Source organism: Saimiri boliviensis, chromosome 10, assembly GCF_048565385.1.
Source record: "Saimiri boliviensis isolate mSaiBol1 chromosome 10, mSaiBol1.pri, whole genome shotgun sequence".
NCBI lineage: Eukaryota > Metazoa > Chordata > Mammalia > Primates > Cebidae > Saimiri > Saimiri boliviensis.
Genome location: NC_133458.1, coordinates 34,300,126 through 34,318,566, shown reverse-complemented (window position 1 = coordinate 34,318,566; position 18,441 = coordinate 34,300,126). Strand labels below are relative to the sequence as shown.

At 41.0% G+C, this 18,441-nt stretch overlaps 2 protein-coding genes across 10 annotated transcripts in view; both read right to left on the bottom strand.

Moving 5' to 3' along the window:
• CADPS2 (calcium dependent secretion activator 2) overlaps nt 1-18,441 on the bottom strand; it is a 577,926-nt gene that overhangs the window by 387,622 nt on the left and 171,863 nt on the right. The window lies entirely within an intron of this gene.
• RNF133 (ring finger protein 133) lies at nt 212-18,211 on the bottom strand. The gene has a single exon (XM_074379144.1). The coding sequence runs from the start codon at nt 18,206-18,208 to the stop codon at nt 17,081-17,083; it is 1,128 nt and encodes a 375-aa protein (XP_074235245.1). The 5' UTR covers nt 18,209-18,211; the 3' UTR covers nt 212-17,080.

Genomic DNA, 18,441 nt, shown 5'->3' with positions numbered 1-18,441 from the left:
AGTTGAAACTATAGGTACAAGAAGTCACTTTTTATAATACAATGTTATTAACAGTAAGTATGTGGTTTTGTTGTTATATTCATCCAATGGATTCTTCCCACATGGCTGCACAGACAAAACCAATTCACTAAGACTGTGCAACAGAGAAGGAGTTTTATTAATGTAAGGCTGGCCACACAGAAGATAGAGTTATTACTTGAATTAATTTCTCAAAGGCTTGGAGTTTAGGGTTTTTTTTTTTTTTTTTTTTTTTTTTTTTTTTTTTTTCAGGATAATTTGGTGGTCAAAGGTTTGGGGAATGGGGAATGTTGTGGGAGGGGCCTGATGAAATCACAGGGACATGGAAAACAGTCCTCCTGCACTTAGCCTCTGGGTAGGGGCCACAGGACGGGATGCACCACTACTGTGGGTCTGGCTGGATTTAGTTGGTGGTCACAAATGCAAAATGTGAAACATACCTCAAAATGCCAATCTTAGGTTCTGCAAAGTGATGTTATCTATAGAAGCAATCGGGGGAAGTCACAAATCTTGTGACCTCTGGCCATAGGATTACAGAACAGTTAGGGATTATAGAAACTAAGCCAACATTTTAGCTCAACTGAAATGAAATACCCTAATAAACACAAATACACAAATGGGCTTTGAAAAGTATAAAGAAAAAAAATTTATACACATCATATTACCATCATCTTATCAATATTAAGAAGTTTCTCTAAAGTGTTTTTCTTCTAATATCAGCTAATAGCAGATCTTTGAGTCTTTCCTCCTAGGTATTTGCCAAGCAAATGCTTAGCTTAAATTTCTCTAAGCCAATAGCAAGTTCTCCTTAGCCTTGTAATTATGAGACTGAAGGTGAAGATTTACCAAGCCACTTGCATAAATGCAAAGATCACTGCACTCTACTCGGGCTTCCAATCTATATGACACTGCAGCAAAGACTGAGACCCTGAAGGGGAAGAAAAACCATGCTGTTCATAGTGGGAAATGGAGCAATGATATGGCAAATATGCATTTCTAGAGAAAAGATTCTATGTTTATAGACCCAAGGTCAAAGAAGATACCAGCTTTCCAAAGCCCGTATCTTCAGCCTAAGCCATCTCTTCCACCTTCATTCAATGTGTTTCAGTGTGATGGAAAAGTCTGAATGTTTCTTGGTTGGGCTACCTTGTTCCACCTATTCTATAAAGAAAATGCTTTCCTTATTTTGCCCTCACTGTAATAATACAGAAAATAAATCTTAAAACTTTAGTGTATTGCTTTTACTTTTTTGGTTATGTTTTTCAGTTGGAATTTCACTCTGCCACTCGGCTCACTGCAACCTCCGCCTCCTGGGTTCTAGCAATTCTCCTGCCTCAGCCACCTGTGTGGCTGGGACTACAGGTGCATGCTGCCACACCTGGCTAATTTATTTGTATTTTAGTAGAGGTGGGGTTTCACTATATTGCCCAGGCTGGTCTCGACCTCCTGAGCTCAGGCAATTCACCACCCTCAGCCTCTCAAAGTGCTAGGATAACAGGCATGACCCACTGCACCCAGCCTAGTGTATTACTTTTGAAGTCTCATAATATATCTAATGTTGAATAAATTCCTAAAATGATTGTTTAATATTTGGAAAAAAAAAGTATTCCCCCGTTGTCTTACAGCTTTATAGCATTCCAACTTCAATTATGGAATTCTATTTACCTCATCCTTACTTCTGTGCTACTTTCCTCTCATCAGCTGGGAAATAATGTGACAAAATTGAGAGTATCTCAGGCATCAGGAGATCTGAGAGTTCAAGCTAAGAGACTCTGAACCATTCTGGGTCAGTTTCCTCATCAATGGAATACAGATAATCTTGAGATGGGATAATTCCCTTGACGTTGAGCCCATTTTTGGGCAGGAACTGATTGACCTGTTTCACTCAGACTGCCATTGGCCACTCCTCACAAGAGAGAATGTGTGAGCAAGCGCGTGTAGGGACTGGAACAAATGAACACTGGAACTGGCCAATCGCTCCTCTCTTGTGGGAAAAGGCTGTGCAGGCTCTGGAGCAGCTCCAAGCCCCTGCACTCTTGGTTCTTGTCTGGCGTCCAGGAAGAGACAGTCATATAAATGAAGGGTAGTGTATGTGGATGATTTTATTTGGTGATGGAAGTGGCTCTTGGCGGGATGGGAGTTGGAAAGGTAATGGTGAGGGAAGAAGAAAGTGGTCTTTCCCTGAAGCCACACCATCTGAAGTTAGCCACATCCATCTGTAGTCTCTGGTGCTCAGTTGCTGCTTCTCAGTTCACTGTGCAGCCACTTGTATCCCTGACGCTCAGCAGCTCGTGCTGCTCTGTCAGTTGCTTTTTAAGGGCAGAGGACAGAGGTGTGGCAGGGCAAAAAGGCAACATTTGGGTGGAAAAATGGGGTCAGCTGTTTTCACTAACAGCCACCATTCCAGGATTAAGGGTGGGGCTTTGGCTGGGAGCCCAGCCATTCTGTACCAATATAACTTTAAAAAAACTTATTTAATATGCTATTGGGTACATCGTGATGTTTTGAAATATGCTTAAAATGTGGAACGATACTTTTCTCAACACTTTTTTACTATTATATGAGATAATACAGTAAAATAAATTTTTAAATCACTGCTACTTAAAATGTTTTCTGTGGAACAGTGCCAGTACCCAGACTGTTACCTGTTCCTCAGCAAGTACAGAAGGTGGTCCTCTAATAAGGATGCTTTGATGTAGTGTTAATGAAGAGGAAAAAAAAAAAAAAACAGATTCCCAGTTGGGGCTACTTACTATCTGTGTGGAGTTTGCATATTCTCTCCAAGTCTGCATAGGTTTCCTCCAGGTACTCCAGTTTCCTCCCACATCCCAAAGATGTGTATGTGAGGTTCACTGTGTCTGCATTGTTCTGGTGTGAGTTGGTGAGGGAGTGTGTGTGAGTGTGCCTTGTGATGGGATGGTGTCTGTCCTGTCCAGGTTGGGTCTTGCCTTGTACCCTGAGCTGCTGGATTCTGACCACCTGTGACCCTGAACTGAAATATGTGGATAAATAATTGTCTTACTTGTTTTTATTTATCTTTATTAAGTGTATGTAGAGCTCACATTTCTTTCCATGCTAAATATTAGAAGTGTTTTGGTTTTTACTGAGAAGTTTGATGATATTTTTGTGACCAGAAATAGGTTGTAGGAACTTGTCTCTTATTTATATCAATCAGCCTATGGTTAAATCAGTTTCATTACATGTCATTTCCCTTAAAAACCACAGTTTCTGGAAATTTATCAACTATGTTAAGTGAGGACTGTGAGTAGTTACTGTATAGGAAGCATAGTTTTATAGAAAATCTGAATTGATTTGACATTGCCATAGCATCCAAAAGCATAATTCTCCCCATTATTTTATTATAAAAAGGTTTAAACATGTAGAAAAGTTGAAAAAGTTTGAAATGCACACACACACACACACACACACACACACCCACATCCACACCCACCACCTAAATTCTACAATTAACATTTTATTCTATTAGCTCTTTCACATATTGACCCAATCCTTCATCAATTCAAATTATTTTTGTTATGCATTTTAGAGTAAGTCAAACACATTTTAATTTTATAAAATATTCCACAGTGGATGAGAAATCAATAAGTTCCAGTCCTTTGCTGCAGATAAAAAAAACCTTTTCTTTGAGAAAACTGGTGATATGCCAATGTTAACAAGGAAGTTGGGAGAAAAGATATTTCTAAAAGCTGAACCATTTCATGTTCCACAATACTACCAAGGCACCAGAGAATGAGTTGCTACCCTCTCAAATCCTAGGTTTATAAAATATAAATCTTAAGGATAACAAGTTATTTACTCTCGATAATCCAAGGGACTGCTGCAGAGAAATGAAGTTCCAAAATAAAAATGAAAAAAGAAAATGTCTGGAAAGTAAATCAATTTTAAAAGCAAACATTCTGTTAAGTTCAAGCAAGATGAACCCCAAACTTGTTGACTAAATTTCCCTGGCATACAGTGGCTCTCAATAAATATTTGTTGAATGGATTTTATAGTTTATACAGTATAGTTATTTATTTTTTTAACAGACGGCAACTATGTGTGGAATAACAATGTTATTGCTTTTTAATCCCAGAATCTGATTCTCAGAATAGTGAGAGACCTCAAAGGCATAAATGCAATCACCCTTCTAAAGCTCAAATTCCCTCACCATTACCACCACTAAAGTGACATCCAAACAATATCAAACTCCTTTAAGGAGGATAAACTAGGCTCTCTGAAGGCAATATCCTGTCTACAGGCAGGACCAACATCATGAAAATTGTTTCCAAGAGGCAGTGCTCCCCCTGTAGCTGTGATTCTCTTACTGCATACTCACCCCTGCAAAAACAAAGAAAATCTAAATTCTTTCCAAGTCCATTCTTCAAGTGTTTGATGGCAGCTAACACTATCTTCTGTCTTGCAGGTTAAACATTCCTGACATTTCTCAGATGACAAGACCCACTTATTATCCTACTAGCTCTCCTCAATACGTGTTTCACTTTTTCTGCACAGGTTCTAGATGAAAGCCTTCATTGATTCTTTTCCAGTCTTTGTTCAGCTCTTTATCTTCTTGGTGATGTCTCTTCTATTTAAAGCTGCATCTCTGTCTTCTGTAGCTCCCTATTCTGTTTTCTATTTTTCTCCACAGCACTTATAACTATGGAACACATGACATTTATTGTATTTTCTTCCCACTAGCACCTAAGTTTCACGGGGGCAGGCATTTTTATATTGTTCACTACTGTATTTCCTGGGCAATCAGTATTTGTAGAATGAATCAATGAACCTGCCATATGTGTAAGATCTTACAATCAAGGAGGAAGAAAGTAATTAGTTCTAGTTAGAGAAGCAATCCTTCTATTAAAGCAGAATAAGATCTCACACACCTCTGGAGGGCCTACCTACATTCCCAAGGCCTTACCTTGAACCTTTTTCCGCTATATTATTATGGTAGCTAAACTGAGTATCACAACAGTATCTGTGAAGCTGGTTTTATGAACCCAAACCTAGAAATTTACACGATTCCTTCTGAATTTTACCTGTGGTCCACGTTATTAGAATATTGTTATCAGACCTTTAGTGAACATAATGGAATTAAAAACTATTCTCGTCCATTGTGGACTGCCTCACAATGGAAAGGGTGTGTACTGTCCCAAACGATTCATACTTTTCAGTTTTCTGTCCTATTTATAAATCGCAAATTATCTAAAATCTTTTAGTTTTCTCACAACTTCCTTGACATCTGTGATAGTGGTAGTGGGTAGAGAAACCAGTACTGGGAGAGGAAAGAAGGATTTCTATGCATAGTCATAGAAATCAGAAACCAATTGTACATGTGAAATATGCCTAAATGTATCTTGTAACACCCTAATGTATAATAGCAACTACTGAGACTTTCAATTACACTATTACACTATTTTTTATTACAATTGTGATGCATTATTGCTGAAAATAAACTATCTGATCTAAATGAGGTTCTTACACTTGCTTACACTTGAGTATGCATTAGAATCAGCTGGAGGATTTGGTGAACCAGATTGCTGCCCCCTCAAGTTTCTGACTCTGTAAACTCTGCAGTGAGCCTAAGATTTTGAATTTCTAACAAGTTCTCAGGTGATGCCGATGCTGCTGATCTGAGGATGTGGATGCTACTCTAAAATGCTTTTCCCTGGGGACAGAAAATGAATGTCGGTAGTCTGATGTAAAAGGCACATGCTCTTTTTAAAATACAACTGTGCTTTGTGCTGCCTTTTGTTCCCTCTCACAGTCTCTTTCGGCCAGTGTGGAGTGCAGTGGTACAATCTTGGCTCATATAACCTCCACCTACTAGTTTCAAGCAATTATCATGCCTCTGTGTCCCCAGTAGCTAAGATTATAGGAATGTGCCACCACACTCAGCTAATTTTTATAGTTTTAGTAGAGATGGGATTTCACCGTGTTGGCCAGGATGGTCTTGAACTCCTGGTCTCCTGTGATCTTCTACCTCAGCATTCCAAGGTTCTGGGATTACAGGTATGAGCCACCAGACCCAGCCTACCTATGTTTCTTAAGCCTAAACTTTAAAAAAAAAAAAAAAGACTGCTATCAATTATTAGGATAATTACACTTTTTTTTGCCCCTTTGAACTTCAGCAGAAAGGCAGCCTACATCAAAACACTTCACACTAAATACTTTTTACACAAGAGAGCTACCAACTCCAGAATCAGTACTTCCTAAGTGGAAGCATCCATTCATTCCCATGGTTTAATATTTCTTTTCACTCAAATCAGACATAGCCTGATCACAGCTTCACTCTTACATAACTCTTTTTTCTTTCCTATCTATGTTGAAATCGCGTATCATTCAATTACCCTCCAGCTAGCACTCCCAATGCCTTTAGCTGGGATTTTTCTTCCACTGTGCATTTATTTAAGTTCTTAAAGCTGGACTCATCCTAATGTTTTGTCCTTTACATAAAAACTAGTGTTTCAAGTTAACTGCAGGGTAGTGGTCAAGACCATGAGCTGTAGAACCAGAACAAGTTCAAATATAGGTTGTCACATGCCAGATATTTAACTTTGGGCAAGTTACTCAGCCTCTTTGCTTCATTTCAACAATGAGGATACCAATAATGCCCATCTCATAGCATGACTGTTACGATTAAAAGATTCTACTGGTTAAGGGCATGTAGTAACACTATGTATGTTATAGCTATTATTATTACCACCCCTCCCTCTATTCCTATCACACCTGTCAGCTTTACTCAGCCAGCTAACCATTCTTGGGAGACAAAAAAGTCTTATAACATAGTACACAGGGATACTACAAATTCAGGCAGCCCAAAATAGTAATACTGAAATTTATATAATAGTAAAACCACCACTAATGTGTCATGGGTGGTTAAATTTTGTTAATAAATTACAATTTAGTACTTACATATATCAAGCCTTTTGCTAACCTTTTTCTCAGTTTATCAGTCTAACTATAGAGCTACATTTCCAGCTGTGCCATGAACATCACCCAGAAGTTCTATGACATATTCAAAATCTGTACTCTTCTACTCCAAACTTGCTTCACTTAAGTGTCATTTTCCATCTCACTGTATGGCATTATGATAATGTAGTGGCCCAAGACAGAAAGCAGGGAGTCATCCTTAACTCTTCACTCTTCCTCTACTCCCCCTGATCCATACCCACCTCTTCTGTATCCATGGTGTGTTGCTAAACTGGAGATGAACTGAAGATAAAGGTTATGGATATAGAGAGGCTTTAAAATCAGTGTTATCCTGGTCATGTAAAAACGAAGCAGAAAATTCACACTAGCAAGTAAAATCAAAGAACATATTATCTTGTAGGCGACCCACCCAATTCACTTGCCACTGCCCTCATTCACATTTTCATTTTATCACTCCTGGAGCATTGCAACAGCCTTCTAAGTTCCATGTCTTAGGTTCAGGGTCAAGTTCCAGCCCATGCTGAGGTCTGGAGAAAGTGGGTGAATGAGTGGCAAATAGCTGAAAGAAAACTGGAGGAGCTGTAGCTAGGTAAAATACGGCTTTATTCAGCAGCTCTCTCATCAGCAGCTCTATTACAGTGTCTGCTCTCTCAGCTGTTTGAGCTGGCCACTCCCAGGCACAGCTGCCAGGCCGGCTCTCCCTTGCCTTCTGGGTCAGCAGCTTAACTCTTTGTCTCTCTGGGCACAAGATCGCCTATATAGTGTCAGCAGGGCAAAGATAACCTTTTTATAGACAACAGTGGCTTAGAGCCAAATGATGAGCCTTCCCATTTTATGGTTACATGGTTGTGGTAACAAGTGGAATTATACAACTGTGCTTTAAACTCAATGAGTCACTCTGGATGTTTACCTCGGCCTATCCTTGACCAAGGCACAGCCATGTTCCTTACACTGCACCCGCTAGGCCGAGGGAGACAAAGGCTTTGGATACACAGGTTATACACATAAGCTTTGGTACACAGTCTCGATATACACACACACAGGCTTTATACATAAGTTTTAGGTACATAGGTTTGAGAGATTTGATATATAGCATTGGCAATCAAGTTTTGGGTACATAGGTTTGAGAGATTTGATATACAGCATTGGCAATCAGGCCTTACTCGCTAGACTGAGAGAGTCCTTTTAGTGAGGACCTGTGCACATAGGGCAGCACCTTGGACCCATATGCCATAGCAACAATACTGGAAGCAATAACCTACTACTAACATTCCTGCTACGCTACCCATGATTATTAGAGCTCAATGTAGGCCAGAGCCCAGAGATACACCATCTCTGCAGGAAGTCATCAGTAAGGTGCTCAATCACTTTAACCTCCTGTGACACCCCCTGTAAAGCTGCCATTATGTTGTGGTGGTTGTCAGGGACGAATGTACATCATTGTGTCTCTACAAGGGCACAGGTGCCACCTTGGGCAGCTGTGACTCTGTCTAAGGCCATCCAGTTTTGCAGCACCACCTTCCTAATCTGATTAACCTTATCAGTTGACAAAAGGAGGGCAACTCAGGTATAACTCAGGGCCCGAGCTGTGTGCTCTGCAAGGGCTGTAACTTGCATTTCCACAGTAATGACATGTACTCTAGGGATAGTTATTGCTAAGGGATAGAACCACCAAGAGGCCCACCACACTCTCAAAAACCGGGAATTGAGCACGCTGTAGTCATGCAGGTGACTAGGCAATGCAGGAAGCACAGTGGCACACACATAGGGCCACCCCCAGGTACACGCCAGTTGGCTGGCAGATATGGCCATCCTGTGCCCCCACAGACCCATCAACTCCAAGGGGGGTACAAAGTCCACTGGGGACCAGCCTTGGTAAGGTCACTTACTCCACCACACCCTTGGTGTAGTGACACGTGTTATGTTTGCACAAACCTCAGCAGGCAACCATCCCACAGGGACTGCTCTATCCATCGTGGTACCCACAATGGGGGCACCATGTGTTCTACTATTAGCCAGCTCCACCCATCATGGACACTAGAGTCAGCCAAGGGGCAGGTCTGCCATGGATTTTACAATACCCTCTATTCAAAGCTTGCTGTGTTGCATCCAATCCTTTGTCTATGGGGCCCCAAGTTTCTAGCCAGGTCCAGTTCTGCACAGAAGCTGATGCATGTGCCAGGGCAAGCCATCCACAGCTGTTGCTGAAAGGGCAGTACAGATCCAACAGGTGAAGACACGGGTCATGTGGGTGTAGGTATGGGCCCAGTCCACAATGCTATTGGAGTATGCCAACTTACAGCCGAAACGACAAAGAAAGCACGAGTACTAACAGGTAAATCACGTCCCTCAGCAAAAATACAAATCAGCTTTTCATTTCTGGGTAACAATGCAGCCACCAAGAGCTTCTGCCCTGGGCAATGATACTACACCTTATCAGCTTTCTATGGTTCCCATGGGTCTTGCACCCATGCCAAAGTCAAGTTTATGATAGGTCACAAGGACAGTACACATGTTCCCTGGAAGAGGTTTCCTTCCCTGGCTGTTCCCCTATGACTGGCTGTGAAGATCACACGTTAAATACCCAAGGAGTAACATGTAAGTTATACTGCAGACCCTTCCCCACGGGGGGCTACAATCACCAACCAGCTGCAATGGGGGGCTTGGAGAATTTATGGCTAACACCAGGGTTTTTTTTGTCTCCCTACCTGTAGGGGCATTGGGGCAGGTAATAACAGATTACCTTTCATCCCCGTAACTGGTTGGAGAAGGTCATCCTTTCTCTCATAGATCCAGCCACATGGCCTGGCTCCACATGTGTTGGTGACTAGCTAATTCTGTAACTTTCAGGTAATTAACCACAAAGTTAGGCCTCAATAAACTGTCCAGCTATAGCTGCAGATTACCATAGGTGTCACCTCCTTGGTGATCACCCTCCATACTGCTCTGAGTTTAGCTTATTAGCTACTTTGCTCACACTTGGTATTAAACCATATAGTGTCACTACTAGGCTGGACTGAGACAGCAGTCCAGGAAGCAGTAGCACTTTGACTAGATCCATCTGTTTACCATGCCCCATTAGGAATAGGGGTACGCCCTTCCTTATGGTGAAGCTTCAGAGTCTGGGGTGCTCCGGCCCATGGACTTATCTTGCATTAGGAATACAGGTCCCAAGACTTCTTATAGCTCTGCTGCTAAGGGACTTGTACTCAGTGTACTCCACTGCTCTAAGCAGGCACTTCACTTCGCTAAAATGGATGTCTGCACTGTCCCTATCTGGAGAGTCATTACCCATGAACACACTCATCCCACTTTCAGGTAAGTTGTCCGTAAGATGACTCTAACCCATTGTGCCATGCTCTTACGAGCCTGAGGGGAAGCATATGCACTTACTGACAGCCTTGCCAGTCACGGGTGTTGTTACTCATGAATGCACCCATCCGCTGTTACTGTTTCTCTGTTAGTGAACACTGGAGCTTAGCTCTCTTCCACAGATAAGACCAAAAGCCTGTTGGCACTTCCAAGGTCTCTATGCACTGCTATAGGCCCTAGCCAACATTATTTGTGGTCACATATACATTCAGTTTAAATGGGCACCCCTGACTACCCATAGGGCTTGTGCCTACTGAATAGCCTGCTTGGTTATCTCCGCGTCACCATCCAATCCCAGGCAAAGGGGATGTTGCCACTTCTAAATCTGCAAGAGAATCAGAGGTTCATGTAACATCAACAAGATCATGACATATGATGGGGCAATGCATTCCGTCCTGCAGCAACACTGTGAAAGTTCATTGTTGCCCTCCCATGAAGGCAAATTCTTCCTGCCTCTCTGGAACAATGTTGATTGAGAGGAATGTATTGGTCAAGTCCACCACACAGTGGCACCATCCCAGTTCCATTGTCAATCGGTCTGGCAAGTCCATGACAGATGGAACAGCTGTTAAAGCCATGCAAAACATCCATCCTCAGAATGTCTCCAAGCATGGGAGAGATATACACAGTGCACAAGTGGAGAGCTAAGTGGCTGATGCCAAGGTGCAAAGACAAAGGTCTCTGACTGGTCTTCATAACCTTTAATAAATACAAGTCTGCCTGGAAACTTATCTGGGTTTAGGGACCAGTGGATTGCCAAGTCCACATACAGCCTTTAGTTCTCTGATGCCCCCCAAGCCAGGAAACTTGGCCAGTTTCTTATCAAACAGAAAAGGCTTTACACTTCTGCCTGACTGCAGTAGGCAATCTGTGAACTGGAATGCTCGGGCAGGACCAGGTTGCACAGCAACGTCCTTCTCCCAAATGACTTGCACTAAGTCTATACATGACTGCAGACATTACTTGCTTGGCTCCTGCAACATAGTGGGGGTGCAGGCTCCATATGAAATGTGTTCCACCACGGTGGTGGGGGGAAGGGTTCCTAGGCTCACCTAACAGCTGTTCATGCTCTATTTTCTGGTGGATCACCAGGCAAGCCTGCAACGGAGGTTCTTCCTCCTCTCTGCGCTGCGTCCCACAGGGACTGGGTATGCACTTTTTGCAGCACAGTTACAAACACCTGTCTCACTCTGCCAGGAAAGGCATGCTTTTCCTCAGTGCTGTGCACTTACAGGTGCTTCAGTACCTTCTCCATACTTGTGGGAGACCCTTCCACTGCCTCCTGTGTTTCCACTGGGGCCCATCCAAGCAGCAGCACCACTGTCACTGGGTACCACAGCCCATGCTGTGGCCACATAGCCGACCCAGGACTTCATCCTGCTGACTATGCCAATTGTCAGGTTCACAACTACACCAAATGTCATGCCCAGGGTCCAGCCCCTGCTGAGGTCCAAGGGGAGTAAATAGGTAGGCAGATCACTGAAAGAACATTCGGGGGGGGGGGGGCATAAGCAGGTGACATGTAGTTTTATTCAGCAGCTCTCCCATCAACAGCTCGCACACATCGTTCTGTCTCGGCTGCTTGAGCTGGCTGCTCCCATGCATAGCTGCACTGCCTGCTCTCCTTTGTCTTCAGGGTCAGCAGCTCAGCTCTCTCTCTGGACACAAGCCTGCCTGTACAGTGTCAGCAGAGCAATTATACCTTTTACAGACAATAGTGGCTTAGAGCCAAATGATAAGCATTCCCATGTTATGGCCATATGGCTATGATAGATAACAGGAGGCATCATATGCCTGCACTCTAAACTCGCTGAGTCATTCTGGATGTTTTCCTCAGCCTATCCTTGACCAAAGCACAGCTGTGGTTCCTTACGCTGTGTCTTCAAGTTTCTTAACCAAAATTGCATGCGACACTCAAAGCTCCTTTATAAACTAATGTTAACACTGTCCTCTCCACTAGAATATCTTCTTTTAAATGAAAGTACAGTTTCATTTAAAGTATGATTTCCTTCTTTAAATGTTTCCTAATTCTCTAGTTGAAATCCTTCCCTTCATATTGCCACAGGCTTTTATCAATTCCTCCTCCATGAAATGTAACAGTTTCTACCTTGATATTTTGAGTTCTATCAAGATACTTTTCAGTAAAGTGAAAATAAGTCAAACTTAAGGAAACAGAGGGTGAAATTTGGGACCTGATTAAAGGCTCTTTGGAACAGTCCCCTGGCAATGGTTCTCAGTCTTGTGTGCATACTGAAATCCCCTGGGCAACTTCAAAAACTATCAATGCCTGAGTCTCAGCCCAGAGGTCATGAATGCAACCTGAATATTGAAACTTGGAAAAGCTTAAGTGATTCTGATGTGCAGTCAAGGCTTTGAAGTACTGCTCTATGGGGAATATAATAAAAGGGAGTAAGAGGCCAGACACAGTGGCTCACGCCTGTAATACTAGCACTTTGGGAGGCTGAGGCGGGCAGATTGCCTGAGCTCAGGTGTTCAAGACCAGCCTGGGCAACATGGCCAAACTCAATCGCTACTAAAAATACAAAAAGAATGTAGGCGTGTTGGTGTGTGCCTGTAATCAGCTACTTGGGAGGCTGAGGCAGGAAAATCACTTGAACCCAAGAGGTGGAATTTACAGTGAGCCAAGATCACACCACTGCTCTCCCTAACTGGGTGACAGAGCAAGGGCTCTGTCTTCACCAAAAAAAAAAAAAAAAAAAAAAAAAAGCAGCAATTACTAAAGGCATTTTTTAAACAGAAACAAAGATCTGGTTGACATCAGATAATAATAAATATTACAACTTGAGTTATAGTGGGCTGTTTAGAAGTATCAAAAGCAGATGTAGGAGTGATTCGGGGTAGGCAAATGATATTGTAGGAAAGTGTAGGAGGCAAAGAATTTCGTGGCACTTGGTGAAACTAAAATGACTTACAATTGGTTCTAGCCTGAAGTTGAAAAAGAAGAGAGAGACTGGGAAGAAAGGGAGAACAGTAAGGGAAACTGCTTGGAATGAGAACCAAGAAAAAGTCTGAAGAAGTGGTGGAGATCAACAGTCAAGCAAATGCAGAGAGAATTCTGAAAAAGATGCTGTAAGTTGTGAAGTTTTCAAAGATGACAGAACAAGATGTATGGCAACAATGGTGTGTTGCTAAACTGGACATTTGTAGAGGAGTTTTGAAATCAGAGTCACCCTGCTCATCAACGGTGTTGAAAAATATGCATGGCAGCATGTAAAAATCATCCACAGACACAGCAACTTGGAGATCTGATAAAGATGCCACCATAATTACAAAGAGAGGGGTTAGAAGCAGTGGTGTGGCTATGAAAAGGGGAGGTAACAAATTGTGGTAGAATAACATTCATTGGTAGGAAAGAAACCATCCTTTTTCTAAAGTACACTCCCTTCCCCCAACTTGTAAAACCAAGTATGTATTTAAAGATATTTCTGTGCTGGTAAAAGTATTAATTTATAATCTTTATTTTTCATCTCTAAGAACTAAACATTAAAAAATACAGTAAGTACAAAGCCAAAAAAAAATTTATATTTAAAATACAAAAACAGGTGCTCATAGTAAATGATGGTGTGGGAGGATGGAACTGGCGTGAGGACCCCTTCACAGTACCAGCATGTTAAGACTTTCTCTGCTTGTTTCAGTGCCTTCCCAAATGCTGATCTTTCCCCCACTTGATACCAGCATGCTGCTTTAAAACCCGATGAGTGTGTTGAAGGAGTTTAAATCTCATTAGAAAAGCCAAATCCCTGGCTTACTAAATCTTTGAAGGGCTCACACTAGTGCAAAAAAAAAAGAGCTGACTAACATTCTCTACAGGAGAATTGCATTATAGTAATTCTATAGCAAGAGATACGGATATTATCAATGTAGTATGTCCTATAACAAGAGGTACTGCATAGATGGAGTATGTCATTTTACCTATGGCACCACCCAAAAAGAGTTGAAGTGCTTTAGAATATTTTTCACTGTAGTAAAATATTAAACCTAATTTATCTGAGGAGTGATGAAAAAAGCAAGCTTAATTCATATAAGGAACATCAACTCACTACTGTAATTCACCTTATTAGTCCCATGTCATTATGACAAGATATGTTTGCATCACTAGGTACTAGAGAAAATGGTGTATAGCCCACAGAATAGGTGAAAATCTGTTATAAGGAATAACATTTGATGTAGCAGTGCTATTTCCAAGTTCTATTTAGTAAACCCAGAGTAAAAGAGGTTTATTGATCTGTTTACAACATTCTAAACACTTAAGATTAAAACTGTTTTGTTCTAATATAAAAGAAACAGCTATGTAAAGCACTTAGTCCACTACCTGGCACATGGTAGCCACTCAGCAGACAGTTCCCATTTTCACTGACTTGACCCTTCCCCTCCCACTCCAAATACAGATTCTAACCACCCTTTAAAAAACAACCATAGAAAATTATCAGATCAAAAAAGCACACAGTGTTAAATGTTAAATGTTCACATTAACAAAGGTTATATTAGAGAAGTATGCACATGCCAAGTTCTTACACATGGGGGTAACTCAGATCTAAGACTGACAATGATGAACAAAGTAAAATGAGGAGAAAAAAGAAAAGGAAAAACCAGTGAGGATATGGAGGGAGAATGAAGAACACAATGGCACTATCAGCGTGAATAGCAAACACATTCCTGAAGTGCCAGGTGTCATGATACAAATATCCCACATAACAGTACACAGAGCTGCAGTGACCCTGGAACTCCAGGTTCAGGGACTGCCAACACTACAGATTCATTGTCATAGCTTCAGTGATTTTCCTGGGCAAATGACAGAAATCACTTTAGCCACCCCACCCCCATCAGCTGCTAACCTCTAGTGGCAGAAACATTAACAGTGACCAAAGAATGACAATTTATCCTGATTAGGTACTGATACTTTTAGGAGCAGTGCCCTCTCTCTTCAGTGTGGTCCCTCATCCATCAGGAAATGACATTATTCTCCCAGGGAAAGCTCAAAATAACACTTAAAATAGTGTTCCTGCTAAATCCTCCAGTTGCCCTGGTGCTATGCAGTTCCTTTAAAGAACAGTTTTTCACTTTGGGAGGCCAAGGTGGGTGGATCACGAGGTCAAGAGATCGAGACCATCCTGGTCAACATGGTGAAACCCCGTCTCTACTAAAAATACAAAAAATTAGCTGGGCATGGTGGCACGTGCCTGTAATCCCAGCTACTCAGGAGGCTGAGGCAGGAGAATTGCCTGAACCCAGGAGGCGGAGGTTGCGGTGAGCCGAGATCACGCCATTGCACTCAAGCCTGGGTAACAAGAGCGAAACTCTGTCTCAAAAAAAAAAAAAAAAAAAAAGAACAGCTCTTGTGATTAACACAGTCAAACATCTCTAAAGTTGCATGTAAAAAAGCCTTTATGTACCAAACAAGGCATGCCTCACACCTGGTCATTGGTCCAGCTTTTGCCCTGATTCTTCCTGGCCTTAGATTAGTGCCTCTCCTCCTTTAGTCTTCCACGGGGAGGCAGTTATAGCCAACTACTGCCCTTCTACCCGTGTCTCTGAATTCCACTATTGTTAATACTACGCAACTCACAAAATTCCTCTTCACTAGGTCTCCCTCCAAGTTTGCCCAATAACTCAAATCCCATTGTTAGTCTTAGAGAGTTCAAAGCTGCTCATTAAAATTATGCATGTTGACCTATAATAATAAATTCTGGGCTACAATTATAATATTTTTTCAAAGTAATTTAGAGTGAAAATTTTCAGAATTTTCTGTTTTGCATAATTGGGAAAAACCGCCAAGTGTTTCAGATTATCACATAATAGTTGTATTACAACAAATATTTATCATTATTTCTTCCCCTATTAACTCATTCATTCAAAAATAGTTGAGTACCAGGTATTCTGCTGGACCCTGAGAATACAGTGAACGAAAGAAAAATGATCACAAGACATTATAGCAATAATTTCTATACTGTACTACTTATCTCCAGAATTATCTGGCATAAACATTTTACTTAATAAAAAAAAAAATTGGGGAGTGGGAGAAACACATGGGAAGTAAATATGCCATGACTAAGTATCAAATGAATTCAAATGAGTATCTATGTTTTATGAACATGTTAACAATTATTATATGTAACACTGAAATACCTGCTGTTCACTTAAAGAACATCAGTATTTTAAAATTTCGCTATACAGATACATATCACAAAAAAATGTACTAATTGCTTGAACAAAACTGTTTATCAACAGTAATAAAATTTTATAAAATGTTCATGCCAGGACTAAAAAAAAAATAGCACAATGACTTTACAACTAAGACATACTATAAACATATTATCAAAAGATAATTTTTACTCTTCCTAGCACATAAAAGATAATTTATGGTTTTCAAACTTAATTTTTTCTGTATTAGAACAAACATACAAGTATATCCATAATTTTCTTACCAAAATAGAGCCCAATATACATACAGAAAATAATTAGGAAAATAAGTTTGTCCTCAGCTTTAACATGGATGTGTACATATAAATATGTACATTCACAAGAATAACATATACTTAGCAAAGGTCCAAAATTAAACTAAAAAAATCCTGCTAGGAATTTTTTTCTGTCTTTGAGGCTTGACAAAGGATGCAGAAAATTACTGAAGTAACAAAAAAAAAGGAGACAAAAAACATTTCAAACAGACAAACTGCTTGTCAGTATTAGGACCTGATTTGACATACAGGTTTAATCCACTTCCTCAAAAGTCATGCCATCAAGGTGAAGGATGAACATCTTCCACTACTAAATGAGGCTGGCTGTCATTATTCTGAGAAGCAGGATTTACCTCCACATGGATTACTTTATCTGAGGTTCCTGCAGGAGAAACTTCATTATTTGTCTCCTCTTCACTAGGTGATAAGGTTTCAGGCAGTTCATTTGACATTAGAAATTGCAAAGGTTCTGTTCTATTTTCAGCATCCACTTGAATCCCCAAAGCTTTAAGAATATCACATTTGCAAACAGGGCATGTCCCATGGGGTAAAATCCAGGGGTCAATGCAATTCTTGTGGAAAAAATGTTTACAAGTCAGAATACGAACTATGTCATTAGGCTTATAGAATTCAAAGCAAATGATGCAGCGATCCTCATTTGGATTTATTTCCTCATCCCCCTCTTTTAGCACTCGAAGTTTGAGTTGTCCAAATGCATTCTTAAGATCTGCTGCTAATCGCTGCCATCTTCGGTTCTGAATCCTTGCTATCCAAAGTCTATAAATGCGGTAGAAGATGAAATATGCTAAGGTAGCAGTTGCAACAATCACAAAAGAGACCAAATAGTGATTCACCCAGATGGTGTGCTTTCTTCCCACCTCAACCATGGCCGTAACGATAACTCCCTTCTTAATCAAATGGAAAATCTCTGTGCCTTTTAAGTTACCAATCATAACCACAACAACATCTTCAAATGCCTGATGAAACATGGGGAACACCTGGTTGCCAGTTCCTGGAAAGTTATAGATGATCACTCCACTGGCTCCCTTCTCAGTTGCCACTTTAATTTTCTGTGTGAAGGTACAACCTCCACGTTCAATAAGGGCAAGCCAGGTCTCTGAGTACTTTGATCGGCTGAAAATGGTATTGGGATTACAAGCATGTTGGGTATTTCCCTCTGGTGGTACTATAATTCCTGCCACTCTCTTCAAAGTGGAGCTTCTTCCAAAGATTCCAGTCTCTCCCAACTTTGACAACACATGATTCCCAACATGAAATGATATGTTCATGTAAGCTGTCCAAACACTTGCTCTGCAACAGTTCTGACCAACAAGCCAAAGAACACTGAACTTTATAAGCCAGGAAGACACAGTGTTGTTTCTCCAAGTGCCAATCTTGAGTAGATGCATCTCTCTCTTCTCCTAGTGACTTAACAACCAACCCAACCAACAGTTCGACATCTGTTGACAATTAATTTAAAATAACAAAGAGAAAAAAATCTTCAGGATCCAAACAAGATCCACTGTCTTCCAGCATGTTTTTCTAAGAAATTCTTAAATATGGCTTAGGAGTTTCAGATGTCTTATTAGAGAGAGGAGAAAAACTTTAGATTGAAAAATAAATACCCTACTGTTAACTCTAC